We start from the raw sequence: 17,408 nt of genomic DNA, 5'->3' as shown, positions 1-17,408 counted from the left end.
TAGAAATTGCTTGCATTTCAGATGATACCATCTAATACACTTGTCACAGCCAATGTTTTTCTCATCGTTATCTTCTACATCAGAAATTAATACATCGTCACATTTAGCACATTTCATTAGCTCCACGGCTGGTACATTTTCTTTCTCAGATTCCTCATCTATCAACTCTATCGTTTCCTGTGTGGCTTTTATCTTCTTTTTTCGTTTCGGAGCAGTTTTTTTAACCTTTCGAGCTCTCTCCTGTTCTTTTTTCTCTATTCGTTCTAACTTTCTTTTTCGTATTGCTTCCTGTTTTTCGTTCTTGATCTGCTCTTTATCTTCGTAATACTTTCTACATGCAGCAGAAGATATGGCTGCTGGAGTCCTTCGATTATTAGATTTTCTTGCTTCTTTAGAAATTTCAGGCAGCATCAGGTGGTTTTTAAATGGATCACAGGTTTTTTTTTGGCTTGAATTGCCAACAGCTGCTGAAGATGGTTGTACTAGAGGAGAGTTTTCTGTAGGTAAAACCAAGGATGGCGGTACAATTGATACTGTATGAATCAAAGAGGTCAGAGGCGCTTCTGGCGTTTTTTCCTTAGTAGGAGTTTCTTTTTCAACATTTGACGTAGTGGGAGTGGGAGTTGATAATATAATATATTCTAATGGTAGAATTAGAACGTCGTCTAAGGACACGATAGAGTCAACATCAAGGCCAGAAAGGTGTAACGTCGAAAGAGACAAATCAGGGAACGAATTGTTTTTGTTGGTATCAAGAGTTTCAGAATTATCCGGATATAGTGTGATTTCATCATAGTCAATTTTAGAAGAAGCTATATTTCTATTGATGTGTTTGATGTGCAAGGCTCGGCATTGGTGAGTGGTTTTGGTGCAGAATGTATTTCGGCTGTTACTGTTTGAACCTGCACAGTCGAATCGGAGTTAGCTTCATCATTTATGTTTTTGTCTTCTACGTGTAATGAAGAGATGGTGATTTCTTTGGTTGCATCCAATTCTAAAGTAGTACTATTTTGTCCTATTGATAGTTCCATAAGAGACCTCTCAGATTCAGTTTCGATAGAAATCTCTGCAAAGCCAACTTCTGCAATGAGAGTATTTTTCAAACTATTGACTGCTCTCGTAATAGTTCGAATGTTAATATTTTTTTTTTAGTTTCGGTTTCAGGTGTTTCATTTTTTTTAAAAACTTTTAATGTCCGTGTGGGTAATATCTTGAGACTGTTGATCAACGGCCTGTACATTTTCGAAAGTATTTCTTACACATTTAGTGTAATCAGGACTATTTGCATCGAATGGATAAAGACCACATCGCTTAAACCCATTTTTGATGTTGTCGGCCATGTTAGGATGTTGTAATGCTTCATTTAATAATGTGCAAAAGTTTGTTTTGTAACGGCAGAATTCAAATTTTCTGGTTTTGATAGGAATGCGCGGACTGTAGATTTCCAATATGTTTTTACTGGTGCAAATACGCTGACGTCAGCTGGTTGTAAAATATGGGTGGTGTTGGGCGGCAGGGCCAAGTTATGCAAAGAATTTGCAATTCTTTGCATAACGTACTCAGCATTAATTACATATGCGATTTATGCCCATCTACCAGCAGAAGAATTGGTTTTATGATGTTATTTTTCACCACCCAGTTGTGAAACTCGTTGGTCACGTATTCAAAGAATACTTCTCCTCTCATCCAACCTGTCTCCGATCTGCCTAAGCACCATTTTTTGGGCATACTATTCACTACAGCCTTTGGTGGTCTAATGTATGGAAATACGACACAAGGTGGGCACATATCTCTATTCGCATTAAATGTCAATAATACTGTTATGTTTTCTTTTTCATTACTTGGCTTTATTTGATATAAGTTTTTGAAACCTCTTGGGCCTAAAACTTTTCCTGTCTTTGGACAAAGAGCAAATCCACTTTCGTCTCCATTAAAAATTCTTTTCGGATCATTCAAAATATCTTTTTGGTGTATACTGCCCAAATATTCCTCAAGTTCTCTAAACCACAATCTGATCGACTCTTCTGTGACTTGGGCTCTAGCTTTATTAATACCTTCCGCATTTTTAAGTGAGACATCTTTATTTCTGGCCAAGAATTTTTCAAACCACTTTTGACCTGGGCGATCATCTTTGAATTTATTTTTAAACCCCCCATCACGAATTATTTTCTGAACAGTATCCAACAATTCCTGTTTTTTCACTGGAAATCCACATTTGGAAATATTAAGAAGCCATTCAACTACCTTTTTTTCACCATCCACTCTTAGCGCTGGTTCTGGTCCCGTTTTTTTAACTCCATCTGGTCTGCGCCCACTGATTTTGTCCAATAATGTGGTCTTGGAAATAGCATATTCTTTGCATATTTGTCTTATCGATTTTTTGTTCTCACGAATGTCACTTAATGCTTTCTTTAAATCTTCTTCTGTGTATGTTTTCTTTTCTTTTTTCTTACTACCTTCCCAAGAACTCATCTTAAACAGGAAAAAATAAAAAATTAAGCATTTCACTGCATTTAGTTTGTAAAAAATTGAATGTTTAACTCTTAGTTTTAATAAAAAAATAATGCATATTAAATTATTTTTGCAAATAAGATAAAAAAATATATTTATGCTATTATTTGTATTTAATGAAAAAATGGACGCAATTTGGTACAATACTATTTCCCTGTAGGTATAGTTTGCGTCCACATGTGATGAACGATATTTGTATCTTTTTCTACAATCATAATAATGTGGACGCAAATTGCTCATTACGATTGCATGATTTTAGTACATAAATAAAAAATAAAAACAAATTCCCTTTCATAATTTAATCACATAAAAATAAACATTAACTAAATCATAAATAGACGAGTTCGCGGACATTGTGGTCGCAAAGTGCAAGTTTTATAAATTCGGTGTAGTAATTCGCGTCCACCTTATTTTAACTTTACTTTAAACAAAAACAAGCAAATACATAATTAATATTACTCCTTTTTTCATGATTTATGTCTAGAAACAGCTGTGTATTCTAAAATACGCATAAAACAATAAAATACTCACCGTTGAACGCGCCTCTGCACACTATTTTTTTTGCCGATATTCCGCGTGTCCGCGCTTCTTTGTTGAAGAACGGAGACTAATTATTTTTTCTACACATGATTGGTTGGGTACACAGAACTTTTGTTTATGTGTGTGTGCCTCTTATACGATGAGGTATTGGTAACGATTTTTCGGTGATTTAGTGTGTTGATATATGCCTATTATCGAGAATTTTTATAGGGACGTCCTAAAAATGGACGCGAATAGGGTGATGGACGCGAACTGGCGAAATGACCATGTTTTGAGTTCGTGCAGTTTTGTTGGATGTCATCATTTCTGTAAATATGTTACAAATAACTTTCCTTTTTTGGTCTTACTGATTTTAATGAAGTAATGCAAGAGAAAACTGTGATTATTTCACAATTTTCTTTAAAAGAAAAATCTTAAAGAGAGCTTCCTTCAAGGATTCAGTACCTATATACTATCATGATGAAAATGAAATCATTGTTTAGGCGCCATTCAATCATTTATGATGTAAGAAATTTACAATTCGAAATGAAGGTACAGTTTTTCGCTGACATTGTATACTATTTCTGTGGTTCTGTGGCAAACACCTCAATTGTATTTACTCTGAAAATGTCCAATTCCTCCGTATCCAAAGATCAACTATAGGTACCCAGTGTATGCATACCTACCTACCTCTCAATGATAATTATTTCACTCGACAACTTTTACTTTCTTAAAGACATAATTGAAAACATCAAATCTTTCCTTCAGTCATTACATTAAACAATAAGAACTTCAAGCCACTTTTATAGAGGATAGCTCTCGACAAAAATGTATGGGTACGTGCTTGAAAAAAACTATGTCCGTTTATCCAATACATATTCATAATTATTTCAAAATATGGAATGAAAGAAAGTAGATAAATTTTAACATACCTGTGAAAACACCGAAAAACTTCAATCCTCACATAATCAAAAAGAAACTGTAAACCTCTTCGTCATTTCCTTGCAAAACACCAAACACATTTTTAATTCTTATTCCATTCGTGACTAGTTTACGGTTCTTGCGCAAACGCAAATGGTGCCGGACCAGCACTCTATTCCTTAAGCCGCGTTTACACTGGAGTTAATAACACGAATTTTTAACAAAAAGTTATGAACTTAACTGAGTTGCCAAAAAATTTCTCTTAACAAAAGTTAATAACTCGTGTTGTTAACAGAAAATTCCTTGTTATTCACAAGATTTATGTTATCCATCAAGAGTCGGTAAAGATCAAAGGAAATGTGTCATGTTTTGAACAAATGTTAATAACAAAAGTTAATAGCCTCTGTTAGCGCGTTAACTTTTGTTAATAACAGGTTCCTCCCTTCCCCGCAACCCCTTCGCCCGGCATCCTGCTACACAGAGCGCGCCAGTCGCCCCTCAGTACCACCAACTACAGCAGCAGACGAAACACGTGGAGACAGAGTGAGGTTATAGTTTGTGTGTTTTGCTGCGATTTGGTATTTAGTTTATTGTTGACGTGAAGTGTTTTGTTTATTTCAATGATGGAAAGTGAAAGGAATCAGGAGCAAGTGATAAATTTGATAGATCTGTATCGCGAGCGCCCAGTGTTGTGGGACCCAACCAATGCTGATTTCAAAGACAGAAACTTAAAAAACTATGATTGGACAGAAATTGGCCAAGCTCTCAGCATGACGAAAGTTATAGGACAATTTCAACGAGAGAGCAAGAAACAAAAAAGTGGGTCTGGAACCAACGCAAAAGTAAAGTGGTTTGGTTACGAACATCTATTGTTTTTGAGGGACAAAACCGTGCCCAGATCAACGAGCGAGGTGGGCTTGGAGAGAAACGAGGTAAGTAAAATAACACAAATAATTATCTTGATATATATATATATATATATATATATATATATATATATATATATATATATATATATATATATATATATATATAACTCAATGCTACGTTTTATACAACAAGATACACTTTTCTACTTCTTTCTACTGCTTTTGCCAAACTGTTGCCAAGCTGTTAAGATACGTACAAAATTCATTCCTTACTAGTTTTGCGATGTCAGATGATTTTTTCGGTATTTTCTTTAATCTAAGTAGATTTTCTGATGGCAAACCAAGAATTCGCCACTGTCAAGGAATTAGTTGTCCTGTTGAAGGGTCCTCTTGATAAAACGTGCCTGAAGAGGTGTATGTTCCGATTGACGGCTTGCTTCGTCTCAGGAAGTTGTGTAATTGGATACAAGCCAACACAACCTTTTTTGCACGATCAGGTTGGAGCAACAAAGGTTTTCTTGGTACCCTGAACACGACTGATATAATTCCGAATGCATTTTCCATCACTCTTCTATACCGACAGTGTCGATAGTTAAACACCCGTTTTTCACTACCTTTCTCATGCAGCCCAGGATATGTTTCCATATTGGTTGATTTTAATCGAAATGCGTTATCCGCGACGATAACGTATGGGACGGGTAGGGTTCTTTCGGTAAAAGGGTGGCGTTAGGTAGATTGATTGTATTGCTTTCCAAGAACTCGTTCAACGCACTATCTGAGAATACCTAGCACTGTCTGCAAACACTCCACCGTCCGACAATCGTCCTTGACATCCAACAGACACGTAGGAGAAGCAATAATTAGCATCGACCAAAGCTAGCAGGACGATACTGAAGAATCCTTTGTAGTTAAAGTAATCACTACCTGTATGTATTGGAGCTTGGAGCATTACATGCTTGCCGTCCATGGCTCCAACACAGTGAGGAAAGTTCCAGAGTCGGATATATTCTTTTGCATGGTGTAGCCATTCCTCAGGCGTGGATGGTACCTGAAAAAGACATCTTGGATTATTTTAAATTATTTATTTAAATGGATTATTTTAAATGATTAGTTAAATTTTTAAATTATTTTGAGTTTTTCAGCATGCAGAGGAAGATGAGGACAATCGGGAAACAGAAGATGAGGGAACAGAAATCACCCCAGCCCAGCCTCCACAAGTCGGCGCCGCACAAGCCCTAGCAGCTAAGCATGCTATGGCACCACCCCAAGCTCCGAAAGCAATCCAACCAAAAAAACGGAAAACAAACCAAATGATGGCTGAGGAGGCATATGGCGTTATGAATCGGCTTGAGAAGAAGATCGGAGAAAGAGATCACTGTGAGGTAGGAATATTGACGTTATAGTTATAAAATCGTTTTACAGTCATAACACTGCGTTACACTTATCCTAAGAAGGATAAACACAATAATTCACAATAATTCCTTTTTCACAGGTATTCGGGAGAACGTAGCTTGCCAGCTTCGTCAAATAAAAGACCGTCGTTTGCAATTGGTTGCAAAACATCGAATCAATCAAGTTTTGTTTGAAATTGGTATGCCTGAGTTCCAACCGTCGGACGCAACTTCTAGCCCTGGAAGTTTGCTAGAAGCAACAAATAGTCTCACGCCAAGCATGTATTCATCCGTGAGCCCGCATGACGCGGACCCTGAAAGTACTCAGATCTATGCAACGAACATCCCCACTACAAGCGATTTCTGTCTGTAAATACTTGATTGTAACGTTTCTTTCTATTTAAATACATTGTTTACATGTACTTATGAATGTTGTACACTTGTTTTATGATAACATAAATATGAAAAAACAAGGATTTTGGGTTGCTTAATGCAATTAAGTAGTACCATGTAGCACTCATTATCAGCAAATTAGCAAGTTATTAGCAAGTGCGCAGTTGCGACACCTAAAGGTGAGTAGACTAACTAGGTCGATAAAAAAGTTATGAATAATGACGGTTTTGAAAGTTATGTTTTTTGCATGTTTCAAACTATTATGCAAAACGACAGTTTGATGCATTATGCAAAGTGACAGTACTTTCATTTTAATATTCTGGTATGTAATTCACTTACTTGTACATTTTCTTTGAAGCAATCAATCAAACCATCTAGTATTTGTGGAAACATCAATGAAAATGTTGATTTTGATATTTTAAATAAATATCCTAAACTTGCAAACGAGTCCCCTGTAGCTAAAAACCGCAACGTTACCGCAAGTCTTTCACTGGAATGGATTTTCTGTAGTTGGTGTCCTTTTTTCCCAATTCTGTGCCCTATTGTCCGGTCAACCACTCAACATCACAGCTGGTCATGCGGAGGAAATTCTTGATGCTTCCGTCGCACCGTAGCTCGCATGAAAGAGGGTTACGATCGTCTTCTTGCAGATCATTTAACACATCACTCCCACTGTACACAGTCCTTGCTTTGAGTGATGGTTTCACCTAGTATCTCCTACGTCTCCTTTGAGCAGCGGTAGCCAAAAGAACGCACGCAGCGGCAGCGAGCACCACGTCACGTCTCACTACAAATGCTGGCTGCGCATGAGCGTTGATTGAAGATGGCGGAGTGACTAACTTTTGTTGATACCACAACTGGCAGCCAAAAGAAAATGTTATTAACATCAGTTAATAACAAAAATGTTAAAAACTCGACCTCAGTTACTTTGGCAATAAAGTTCAGCAATATTTCGTATTTTCTATTCTCTTTCCCGAAACAGTGAAAAATGTATTTTGAAGGCATCATGAATATTTGAAATGACGGAAACTATAGAAAATAGTGAAAACTGAACGAAAAATCCGAGCAGGGGGCGGTATACTTCTGTCAACATTTTATTCAGACACCCTGCCACCTTCATATTTTGTTATAGTGTTAACAAAAGGAAACGAAGAAATATAGCAGTGACGAAATCAAAAAACCGGCCGTCGGAGGCGGTACAAATTTACCAATATTTTTAATAGAGTCTCTGCCACTTTCATATTTTGGTATAGTGCTAAGAAATGGAAATGAAGAAATATGTCAGGTGTAAAATCAAAAAACCGGCCGTCAGGGGCGGTACAGATCCAGCAATATTTTTATTAGAGACTCTGCCACTTTCATATTTTGGTATAGTGCTAAGAAATGGAAATGAAGAAATATGTCAGGTGTGAAATCAAAAAACCGGCCGTCGGGGGCGGTACAGGTCCAGCAATATTTTTATTAGAGACTCTGCCACCTTCATATTTTGGTATAGTGTTAAGAAATGGAAATGAAGAAATATGTCAGGTTTGAAATCAAAAAACCGGCCGTCGGGGGCGGTACAGATCCAGCAATATTTTTATTAGAGACTCTGCCACCTTCATATTTTGGTATAGTGCTAAAAAATAGAAATGAAGAAATATGTCAGATGTGAAATCAAAAAACCGGCCGGCCGGCCATTCATTGTTTATAATTTTGTATTTATTTTGCATGTGCCGGTTTTAATTTCCTATCTGCCATGTCTCTTTATACTTAATCAATAAACTACAACAAAATATGAAAGTGATTGGGGCTCTAACGAAAGTATTGCTGGATCTGTACCACCGCTGACGAACGGTTTTTTGATTTCACCTCGGCCATATTTCTTTATGTCCAGCTGTGACCACTATACCAAAATATGGAGGTGGCAGGGTCTCTAATGAAAATATTGCTGGATCTGTACCGCTCACGACGGCCGGTTTTTCGATTTCACCTCGGCCATATATCTTTATTTCCATTTCTTAACACCATACCAAAATATGAAGGTGGCAGGTTCTCTAATAAAAATATTTCTGGACCTGTACCGCCCCCGACGGCCGGTTTTTTGATTTCACCTCGGCCATATATCTTTATTTCCATTTCTTAACACCATTCCAAAATATGAAGGTGGCAGGCTCTCTAATGAAAATATTGCTGGATCTGTACCGCCCCCGATGGCCGGTTTTTTGATTTTACACCTGACATATTTCTTCATTTCCATTTCTTAACACCATTCCAAAATATGAAGGTGACAGGTTCTCTAATAAAAATATTGCTGGATCTGTACCGCCCCCGACGGCCGGTTTTTTGATTGCACACCTGACATATTTCTTCATTTCCATTTCTTAACACCATTCCAGAATATGAAGGTGGCAGGTTCTCTAATAAAAATATTGCTGGATCTGTACCGCCCCCGACGGCCGGTTTTTTGATTTCACACCTGACATATTTCTTCATTTCCATTTCTTAACTCTATCCCAAAATATGAAGGTGGCAGAGTCTCTAATAAAAATATTGCTGGGTCTGTACCGCCCCCGACGGCCGGTTTTTTTATTTCACCTCGGCCATATATCTTTATTTCCATTTCTCAACACCATTCCAAAATATGAAAGTGGAAGGCTCTCTAATAAAAATATTGCTGGATCTGTACCGCCCCAAACGGCCGGTTTTTTGATTTCACCTCGGCCATATATCTTTATTTCCATTTCTTAACACTATACCAAAATATGAAGATGGCAGAGTCTCTAATAAAAATATTACTGGATCTGTACCGCCCCCGACGGCCGGTTTTTTGATTTCACCTCTAACATAGATCTTCATTTCTATTTCTTAACACTATACCAAAATATGAAGGTGGCAGAGTCTCTAATAAAAATATTGCTGGATCTGTACCGCCCCCGACGGCCGGTTTTTTGATTGCACACCTGACATATTTCTTCATTTCCATTTCTTAACACCATTCAAGAATATGAAGGTGGCAGGTTCTCTAATAAAAATATTGCTGGATCTGTACCGCCCCCGACGGCCGGTTTTTTGATTTCACACCTGACATATTTCTTCATTTCCATTTCTTAACTCTATCCCAAAATATGAAGGTGGCAGAGTCTCTAATAAAAATATTGCTGGGTCTGTACCGCCCCCGACGGCCGGTTTTTTTATTTCACCTCGGCCATATATCTTTATTTCCATTTCTCAACACCATTCCAAAATATGAAAGTGGAAGGCTCTCTAATAAAAATATTGCTGGATCTGTACCGCCCCAGACGGCCGGTTTTTTGATTTCACCTCGGCCATATATCTTTATTTCCATTTCTTAACACTATACCAAAATATGAAGATGGCAGAGTCTCTAATAAAAATATTACTGGATCTGTACCGCCCCCGACGGCCGGTTTTTTGATTTCACCTCTAACATAGATCTTCATTTCTATTTCTTAACACTATACCAAAATATGAAGGTGGCAGAGTCTCTAATAAAAATATTGCTGGATCTGTACCGCCCCCGACGGCCGGTTTTTTTTATTTCATTTCTGACATATTTTTTTATTTCCAGTTGTCACCACTATAACAAAATATGAAGGTGGCAGATTGTCTGATTAAAATCAGACAGACAGACAAAATCCCTGCTCGGATTTTTCGTTTAGTTTTCACTATTTTCTATAGTTTCCGTCATTTCAAATATTCATGATGCCTTCAAAATACATTTTTCACTGTTTCGGGAAAGAGAATAGAAAATACGAAATATTGCTGAACTTTATTGCCAAAGTAACCGAGGTAAAAACTCGTGCTCTTAACTCCTGTGTAAACGCGGCTTTAGAAGTATTTCAACTCAGATAATCAAACTGTAAACCTTTTCGTCATTTCCTTGCAAAACACAAAACACATTTTTAATTCTTATTCCATTCGTGATTAATTTACGGTTCTTGCGCAAACGCAAATGGTGCCGACCAGCACTATTCCTTAGAAGTATTTCAACTATACCATTTCTTTCAAGGAAATAATTTAATTTTTCAAACCAACAAATAATAAAAATATTGAAATGAAATTATCCATAGGCTTGAAATTATTTCCAAAATTAGTTAAATGTAATGATATGTATTGTTGAAGTGAAAATAAATATTTAGCTGATTCAATTATATTAGTGTCATTAGTGTAATTAGTGTCAAAACAGCACCCCATACCTACTGCTAAACTGAATTTGAAAGTTTTCATTCGACAGACGTACTTTTGATTTGATGAAATTATATTGTTTGACTCAACCGAATTATTTTGAGAACTCAATAAATGTTATTCTTGAAATGATCCACAATTCATTTGACTAAGTAATTCAAATATTAGAGAAATTAAAATGAGAATTTCATTTTGTCTCCGCAAAATTATCATCTAATCGATACAATACACACATCGTTTCGAATGAATGATATTTAATCAAATTGATGAAATAAATTAGACTAAACGAATGTCTTTGAATATATATATATATATATATATATATATATATATATATATATATATATATATATATATATATATATATATACTTGACTATATGTGAAAATTGTTCATTTTTGTTTCTTAGGGACCGACAAACTATGCCGTCATTTTGATTTTTCCTTTTGAACCCTCATTATATCCAAATGAGGGTGCATAAAAACATAGTCTACCACGTTTGGGAGTCCGCCATATTGGATTAGGAGTGACGTCGTTTCATTAATCAGCAAACCTTATCATTTGATATCAGTGTTAGATGATTGCATGAAAACACTAATTCGCCATTTTGGGCACGGTTCGCCATATTGGATTTATGAAATAGGATATATTTTTGAGAGAGATCAGTTTTCGGAAAAACAATTTTTTGGCTTTGATACATATTACAAGCTTTGAAAATGCTCTCCATTTATTACGTTGTGTAGTTTTCATGTGAATGATATCTGTTTCAACGAATGTTTGGAGAAAAGACTGAAGTGTTTTTCGTGTAATTGAATGTTCATGTGAAGTAATTGTTTCAACAGATTTTTTTTCCAGTTTTTATCTGAAAGATATTTCTGTACGTCATCTACACATCTTTGTTGGAAGTTTATTTTGTACTTAATTGCTTTCTTCCACATTTTATTGTATAAATATGAAGGAGTAGAAAACCTAAAGCATTTTTCTAATAGATAAAAATTTTCAAATATAAATTGTTTCCAATCAGGAAAGCTACAAGATTTGATGTTCAGTCACACTCAGCTTCTAAATATTCGTCCGAATATATCGATGTACGTTACGCGTTTCCATTTAAAATCTCAATATTTGTATTTGAGTAATACCTATTGTTAATGATACTTATCTTTCTATCTTTTTTGGTGATATTTCGATCAAAGGGTATTTTATTTCGAATTTTTTAATTGATATTGATTTCATTTGCACTTTTGTCCCGTAAATTCGTTTTTGAGGTCAAAATTATCCATTTTTAATCTTGCTTAACTTACCTCTTTTCCGTTAGAATCTACATTCCATTTTGTAAAATGAATTGCATGAGAAATCTAAACTTATAGGCTCTAGTCAACGACACTTAGTACGGCCCTGAAAGTTGAACTCGTGAAACCCACAAACCTTGTGAAACCGCATGAATTCTTCATTTACTGTTACGTTTGCACGAATGGTTGTCTATCGCGTAGGCAGTCTTTACCAGGTATGATTTAACACTCGATATGGAAAAAGGACATATCGATCATCGCACACAGTGCATATGGTGAATGTTGTGTGGTAGGTCGCTTTTTGTTTAGTTATTCTAACCTATAAAACTTTTATTTTAAAATGTTGACTAAAAATTTTGTGTGTGTGTTGATTCCTTAGTTTGTGTCTATTTCTTGTGTTCCTCTTCTAGTTTACCACCACAACTTGATGTGTTTTGTGTTTATATTAGTTTATAAAAAGTTTTACAATTATGATCGTCACCAGAACTCCACAGGAATGTTTTTCTCCAGACGTAAGTACTCATATTTTTTATTTATTTTGAATAACAATGGTAATTGTAGAAATTGCGGAGATTGACACATGATAGAATGGAATGATACATTTTTTTTCTTTTTCCATAACCATCAGCAAACGTTAGTTGAGTAGATATGCTTCTCAACATCTGGTTTATAAATGAAGTTTTACTTTTTAACTTTTGGGTGAAGAAGTTCTTCTGATGCCTTCAGTAGATTTGCCTGTGGCTGATGGAACATAAAAACTCAATTGTATACACAGTATATATACATTAATTGAAAATCTATTTTTTCCCCAAAATCGTTGAAGACCTGGCCATGAACTAGTTAACGATCTGACAAAAAATTGATTCATGTATAGAGGAGTATTTTCTAATCGCGGTGCATAAATGTAAGGACGTGATCACGGGCTACTTTTATGAAAAACAGTTTTAATAATTGAAGGTCTGAAAATTCATTGTTTCCAAGGTACCTAGTACATGTAAAAAGTTTTCTAAAAGTTTTTCGTGTTGTATTCTAATTGCGAATATCTGTTGTCACAATAATAATTTTAACTTGACAAATGGCAAACACCACAAACAATTGCATAATTGCTCTATGTTCATATGAATATTTTTTCATAATATTTAGCCCATGAATAGGCGCTTACACTTTTCAACAGCATCTCAAACATTTTATTGCCACTTAGCGGCAACGAGTTTGTAATATGGACTGGAAAAAACTGTTACTAGATTCCACAGCTAATAGGTTTGCACAAAATACAGCAAGCAATATGTGGACCATACTTAGTACTTGCTTCAAAGTTAGATCCTTTTAACAGATATCAGGAAAACCATTCTTGACTCCTTGCACTTAGTGCCGCGTGCTCTTGCATTTTAACAATATATATGTTATCGGTTGTTATTATCGGTAGTCAGTACCGGGCAGTGAAAAACCAAGAAAAGTACTTAATAAAAAAAACTGCTTACACGCAAGCGAAACATAAGTGGAACCACCTAGAGAAAAAACATTACAAAAACATTAATATAGTCTAGCTACCCGCACTCAACAACACCAGATTCAGGGCAAACAGCACGACTAATATAAATGAAGACACGTGCATCGCCGAAAAAATTGAACATGCGAATCCCGAACAGTAGTTTGTGCTATGAGGATAATTTGAGCTCTGATAATAGTTGTAGACAAAGTTCCAGGTGTAAAACTCAGTGAATTCTCGATGTATGCTAGGTCTGCCAAACTACCGATTATGAAATATCTAATCGAAGTATTTTCGAACTGAATGTGTATAATTTCGAGGCTCACCGTCTTGCTTTTGGTTTTACTGTAACAAAATTTTATTGGCAGGTACATCAGAATCTTCTCCATTAGGAAAAATACTCCTTAAAGTAGAAAGAATTCATCACGATAAAATTCAGATACTGTTTACATCCAGCGTTTCCTCGAAGTATGACTCATTTATTTTGATACCCACTATATAAACTCACACACTAGGTTTTTGGGACCAGTGTGAAGGCAGCCATGGGTTTCAGCCACGAATTGGGGGAATTTACCATTAACGGAAAGGAGGGCGGCAAGCCACCATTGGTCGTTAACATTCATTGCTAGCCATGAAAAGTTGCCTTTTATAACAATTTCATGGCCAGTCATTTAAATTTTCACATGAGACGATAGTTTTTAACGTTTTCAATAATACCTTTACAGTCCTCGGTTCTGTCGCGGAAAAAAACACTCCCTGTAACTCCTTTCATCACAAATTTTTCAAGAGATATGATTTTGCAATCAAAATGATAAAGGAGTTACAGGGAATGTTTTTTTCCGCGAAAAAATCGAGGACTGTAATGGTATTATTGAAAACTATCGTTTCATTTGAAAATCTCCATGGCTGGCCATGAAATTATTGTTATAAAAGATAACTTTTCGTGGCTAGCAATGAATTTTAACGACCAATGGTGGCTTGGCGCACTCCTTCCCGTTAATGGTAAATTCCCCCAATTCGTGGCTGAAACCTATGGGCTGCCTTCACACTGTTGTTTTTGGGCACGTTGGGTATGCGCTTTTCATTATTGAATGCTGATTTTGGAAAGCTTCAGTATTTTTCAAACGAAATGTTACCTCATCAGAAAAGACAAGCAGGTGAACGACCAATCCTCGTTTTACCTCACATGTCCGATATCGCGTAAAATTTGATTCCAATACTTGTTATGAAGAACTGTTTGGGCGAGTTTTGTTAAACAAAATGCATACATCATTCAATAAAATTGTGTGTACATGAATCTTCCAAATCAATACTCAATTCCAGATACACCAACCTAAACCTTGAATTTTTCAACGAATTCCAGTAGAAATACAAACGAATTACATTATTTCAAAATTTGGTGTTCAATTTTCAAAATAAGACCTCTCTTGCCATTATTAAAATGATGATCCTGTCGGTTAGAGTAGTCTCATTTTTATTTTTTCTTGAAAAGTGAAAAATAATATGTCATAAGTAATAAACGAATTGCCTACACATCTTTGAACGTGAAGGGGTGCGGTATTGAAAATGAAACAAACAAATGCTAATTTGAAAATATCCATTACCTACTAGTTGTTGCCCGCGGCTTCGCCGCGTAGAATTTGGTTTGTCACATTAAGTTTCGTGACAGACCATTTCAAACAAATAGTTACAACATTTTTATATTAACCCAAAACTTCAGGTTTCCAACTTAAAAACTGACGAAATTCAATACAATCTTTAAACGCCTATTTTTCCTCTGAGGGTGGACATTTCTGACTCCTTCATGTTGCTTATTTACGCTGTAATCGCGTTCTCGGCGATGGCGCTTCATTGCTTAGACCGCCTCTCTACTCCCGCGCATCGTCTCCCATCGTCGTTTAGGCGTGAAAGAGCCACAAACATACATAAATACATACATTTATCCATCCTCACAAACTTTCACATTTATAATATTAGTATAGAAGAAGTATAGATGGATTCGCCCAGAACAAAAAGTTCAAAGGAACGGGTGATATGAATTGAACTTTTTCATATCCCTGTATACGAATGTAATCGTGCAAGCCAATTTGGGTATAACATGCAAACTGGCGTTCACGTTTGTGGAATATCGATTTTGTATTTTTGATACCATAACGATGATGAAATAACCTCGGAAGTGGTATTCAACCATCCGACGAGGAATATGAAATACTTATTTTTTTCATTGTTATATTAATGTAGGTAGTCGAGTTGAGTTTATTTATAGAGAGTTACTTCATTTAATTTAAATACCGACGCAATGAAAATGCCATAGTGTACAGGGCGATCGGGGTAATTTCAATATATTGTATGTGTATAGTATACAGGGTGACTGGTATATGGATTCATTCCTTCATGGACATGTGTTAGTGGAACTTTTTTACTGAAACTGTGTTTTAGGAAAATGTATCATCTTCTATCACTCATCCTCATTAATTTTTTTCGTTAGCAATTTTAACGCTCGAAATCATGTTAGATATCTAGTTTGTAACGGAACCTTGCCTCCGTCCGTGGGGGAAACCACTGGAAAAATGTTGTACACTAATTTCCCAGGTAATACCCTCTAATTCTCGAGTAATACGCGAGTAATACCTGTAATTCCTCAGTAATCCCCGACTAATACCTGTAACTCCCTGTAATTTCTTTAATTCCCAAGTAATAACTGACTAATTTCCTTGTAATTCCCTATACAATTCGTGAAGTCCCAAATTTTCTTTTTATTTTCTTTTTTATATTTTTTTGTAATGAAACGATGCTTATGAAATGAGACATTATCATAAGCATCATAGATATTAAGCGAGTCAAAAATATAATAAATGAAATAGTTTATTTGCTTCGTCATTCTCATTACTTACTTTTTCATTCAATATAAGTCTTCTTTTTGACTTTTTTAGCGATATTCTCACAGATTTGCCAATACCTATAGTGCTTTATACCCATAAAGTTGACATAATATTTATCAAATTTTTTTGCATTCCAAAAAATGTTATTTAAAAAAATACAAACCATCTTTGCAATTTCTTATTTTTTCATCAAAATTTCATGTATTGTACAGGCGATTTAACCAAAAGTAAAGTAATTTCCATTTTTTGTTAGACAATAATTTTAGTTGTTTAAAGGTGGTTGACAATGTTTCGTGGTGCATTTCATCAGTTCGGACATCCATTATCTAATATGATATAAATTGATTTGAAATCCTTGAAAAAATCTGTGAAAAAATTAAAAAGATTAACTGAAAAAACAATTTTATTAAGCAAAAAAAAACCTAAATTACAACTATCAATCAAAATTGAACTATCAACACGAACTGAAAAAATAAAAAAGTTATCAACAAAAAATGAAAATTAAAAATATAAAATTAAAAGATTCCAAACCAAGTTAATTCACGACGTTTCGATTGTTAGTATCCACAATCGTCTTCGGATGATAACTGGACTTATTTCTTCGAGATCTAACTATTTATAGGTCGCTCGACTGCTTTCACCGATCCCCTATCCCCGCTTCATTATTTTTTCGTGGCAGCTGACCGTTTGGCGGGATTTGGTCGTGTTCCGCTTGATTGGAGGTTTCCATATGTTACGTATCTCTACGCTACCTTGGCTAAATGCGTTGTTTGACAACATATATGCGGCTTCTTTGAATTTTCTCCTAAACGAGTATTCCTCCTTGTGGATGATTTCAGCATATTAGAAAGTGGAAGTCCGAACTGATGAAATAATTTCAGTTGTCATCATAAAAAAAAATTATTTGTTCATGTGGGCAACATACCTACTAGTTATATGCATGTCAATTCGTCGTA

The 17,408-nt window shown here is 35.6% G+C and overlaps 3 protein-coding genes across 9 annotated transcripts in view; 1 reads left to right on the top strand and 2 right to left on the bottom strand.

Annotated features, from left to right (window-relative positions):
* LOC141480525 (uncharacterized) overlaps window positions 1-17,408 on the bottom strand; it is a 149,415-nt gene that overhangs the window by 38,984 nt on the left and 93,023 nt on the right. Inside the window, exon 1 of one of the 5 annotated variants that reach the window (XM_074170578.1) lies at window positions 3,963-4,905. The exons of the other annotated variants lie outside the window; for them this stretch is intronic. The gene's annotated coding sequence lies outside the window, so the exon portion shown is untranslated. Of the gene's footprint in view, window positions 1-3,962; window positions 4,906-17,408 lie in introns of those variants that run through there. 5 annotated transcript variants of the gene reach the window in all.
* Window positions 5,001-7,519, bottom strand: LOC141480524 (uncharacterized). Its single transcript, XM_074170571.1, has 2 exons — window positions 6,944-7,519; window positions 5,001-5,868 (listed from the first exon to the last, which is right to left on the bottom strand). Exons 1-2 carry the CDS (start codon window positions 6,995-6,997, stop codon window positions 5,584-5,586), a joined length of 339 nt encoding a protein of 112 aa, XP_074026672.1. The 5' UTR covers window positions 6,998-7,519; the 3' UTR covers window positions 5,001-5,583.
* Window positions 12,249-17,408, top strand: part of Lmpt (four and a half LIM domains protein limpet) — a 357,474-nt gene continuing 352,314 nt past the window's right edge. The window contains exons 1-2 of one of the 3 annotated variants that reach the window (XM_074170576.1): window positions 12,356-12,370; window positions 12,492-12,593. In XM_074170576.1, the coding sequence (XP_074026677.1) occupies window positions 12,552-12,593 (42 nt within the window). In that variant the 5' untranslated portion in view covers window positions 12,356-12,370; window positions 12,492-12,551. The other 2 variants (XM_074170573.1, XM_074170575.1) reach the window with 2 other exon arrangements.

The sequence above is a fragment of the Leptinotarsa decemlineata genome, unplaced genomic scaffold (assembly GCF_025532065.1).
Source record: "Leptinotarsa decemlineata unplaced genomic scaffold, Ldec_3_MD MMD2_P_RNA_scaffold_9, whole genome shotgun sequence".
Lineage (NCBI taxonomy): Eukaryota > Metazoa > Arthropoda > Insecta > Coleoptera > Chrysomelidae > Leptinotarsa > Leptinotarsa decemlineata.
The sequence above is the reverse complement of the archived record's forward strand: the minus strand, read 5'-3'. Positions and strand labels throughout refer to the sequence as shown.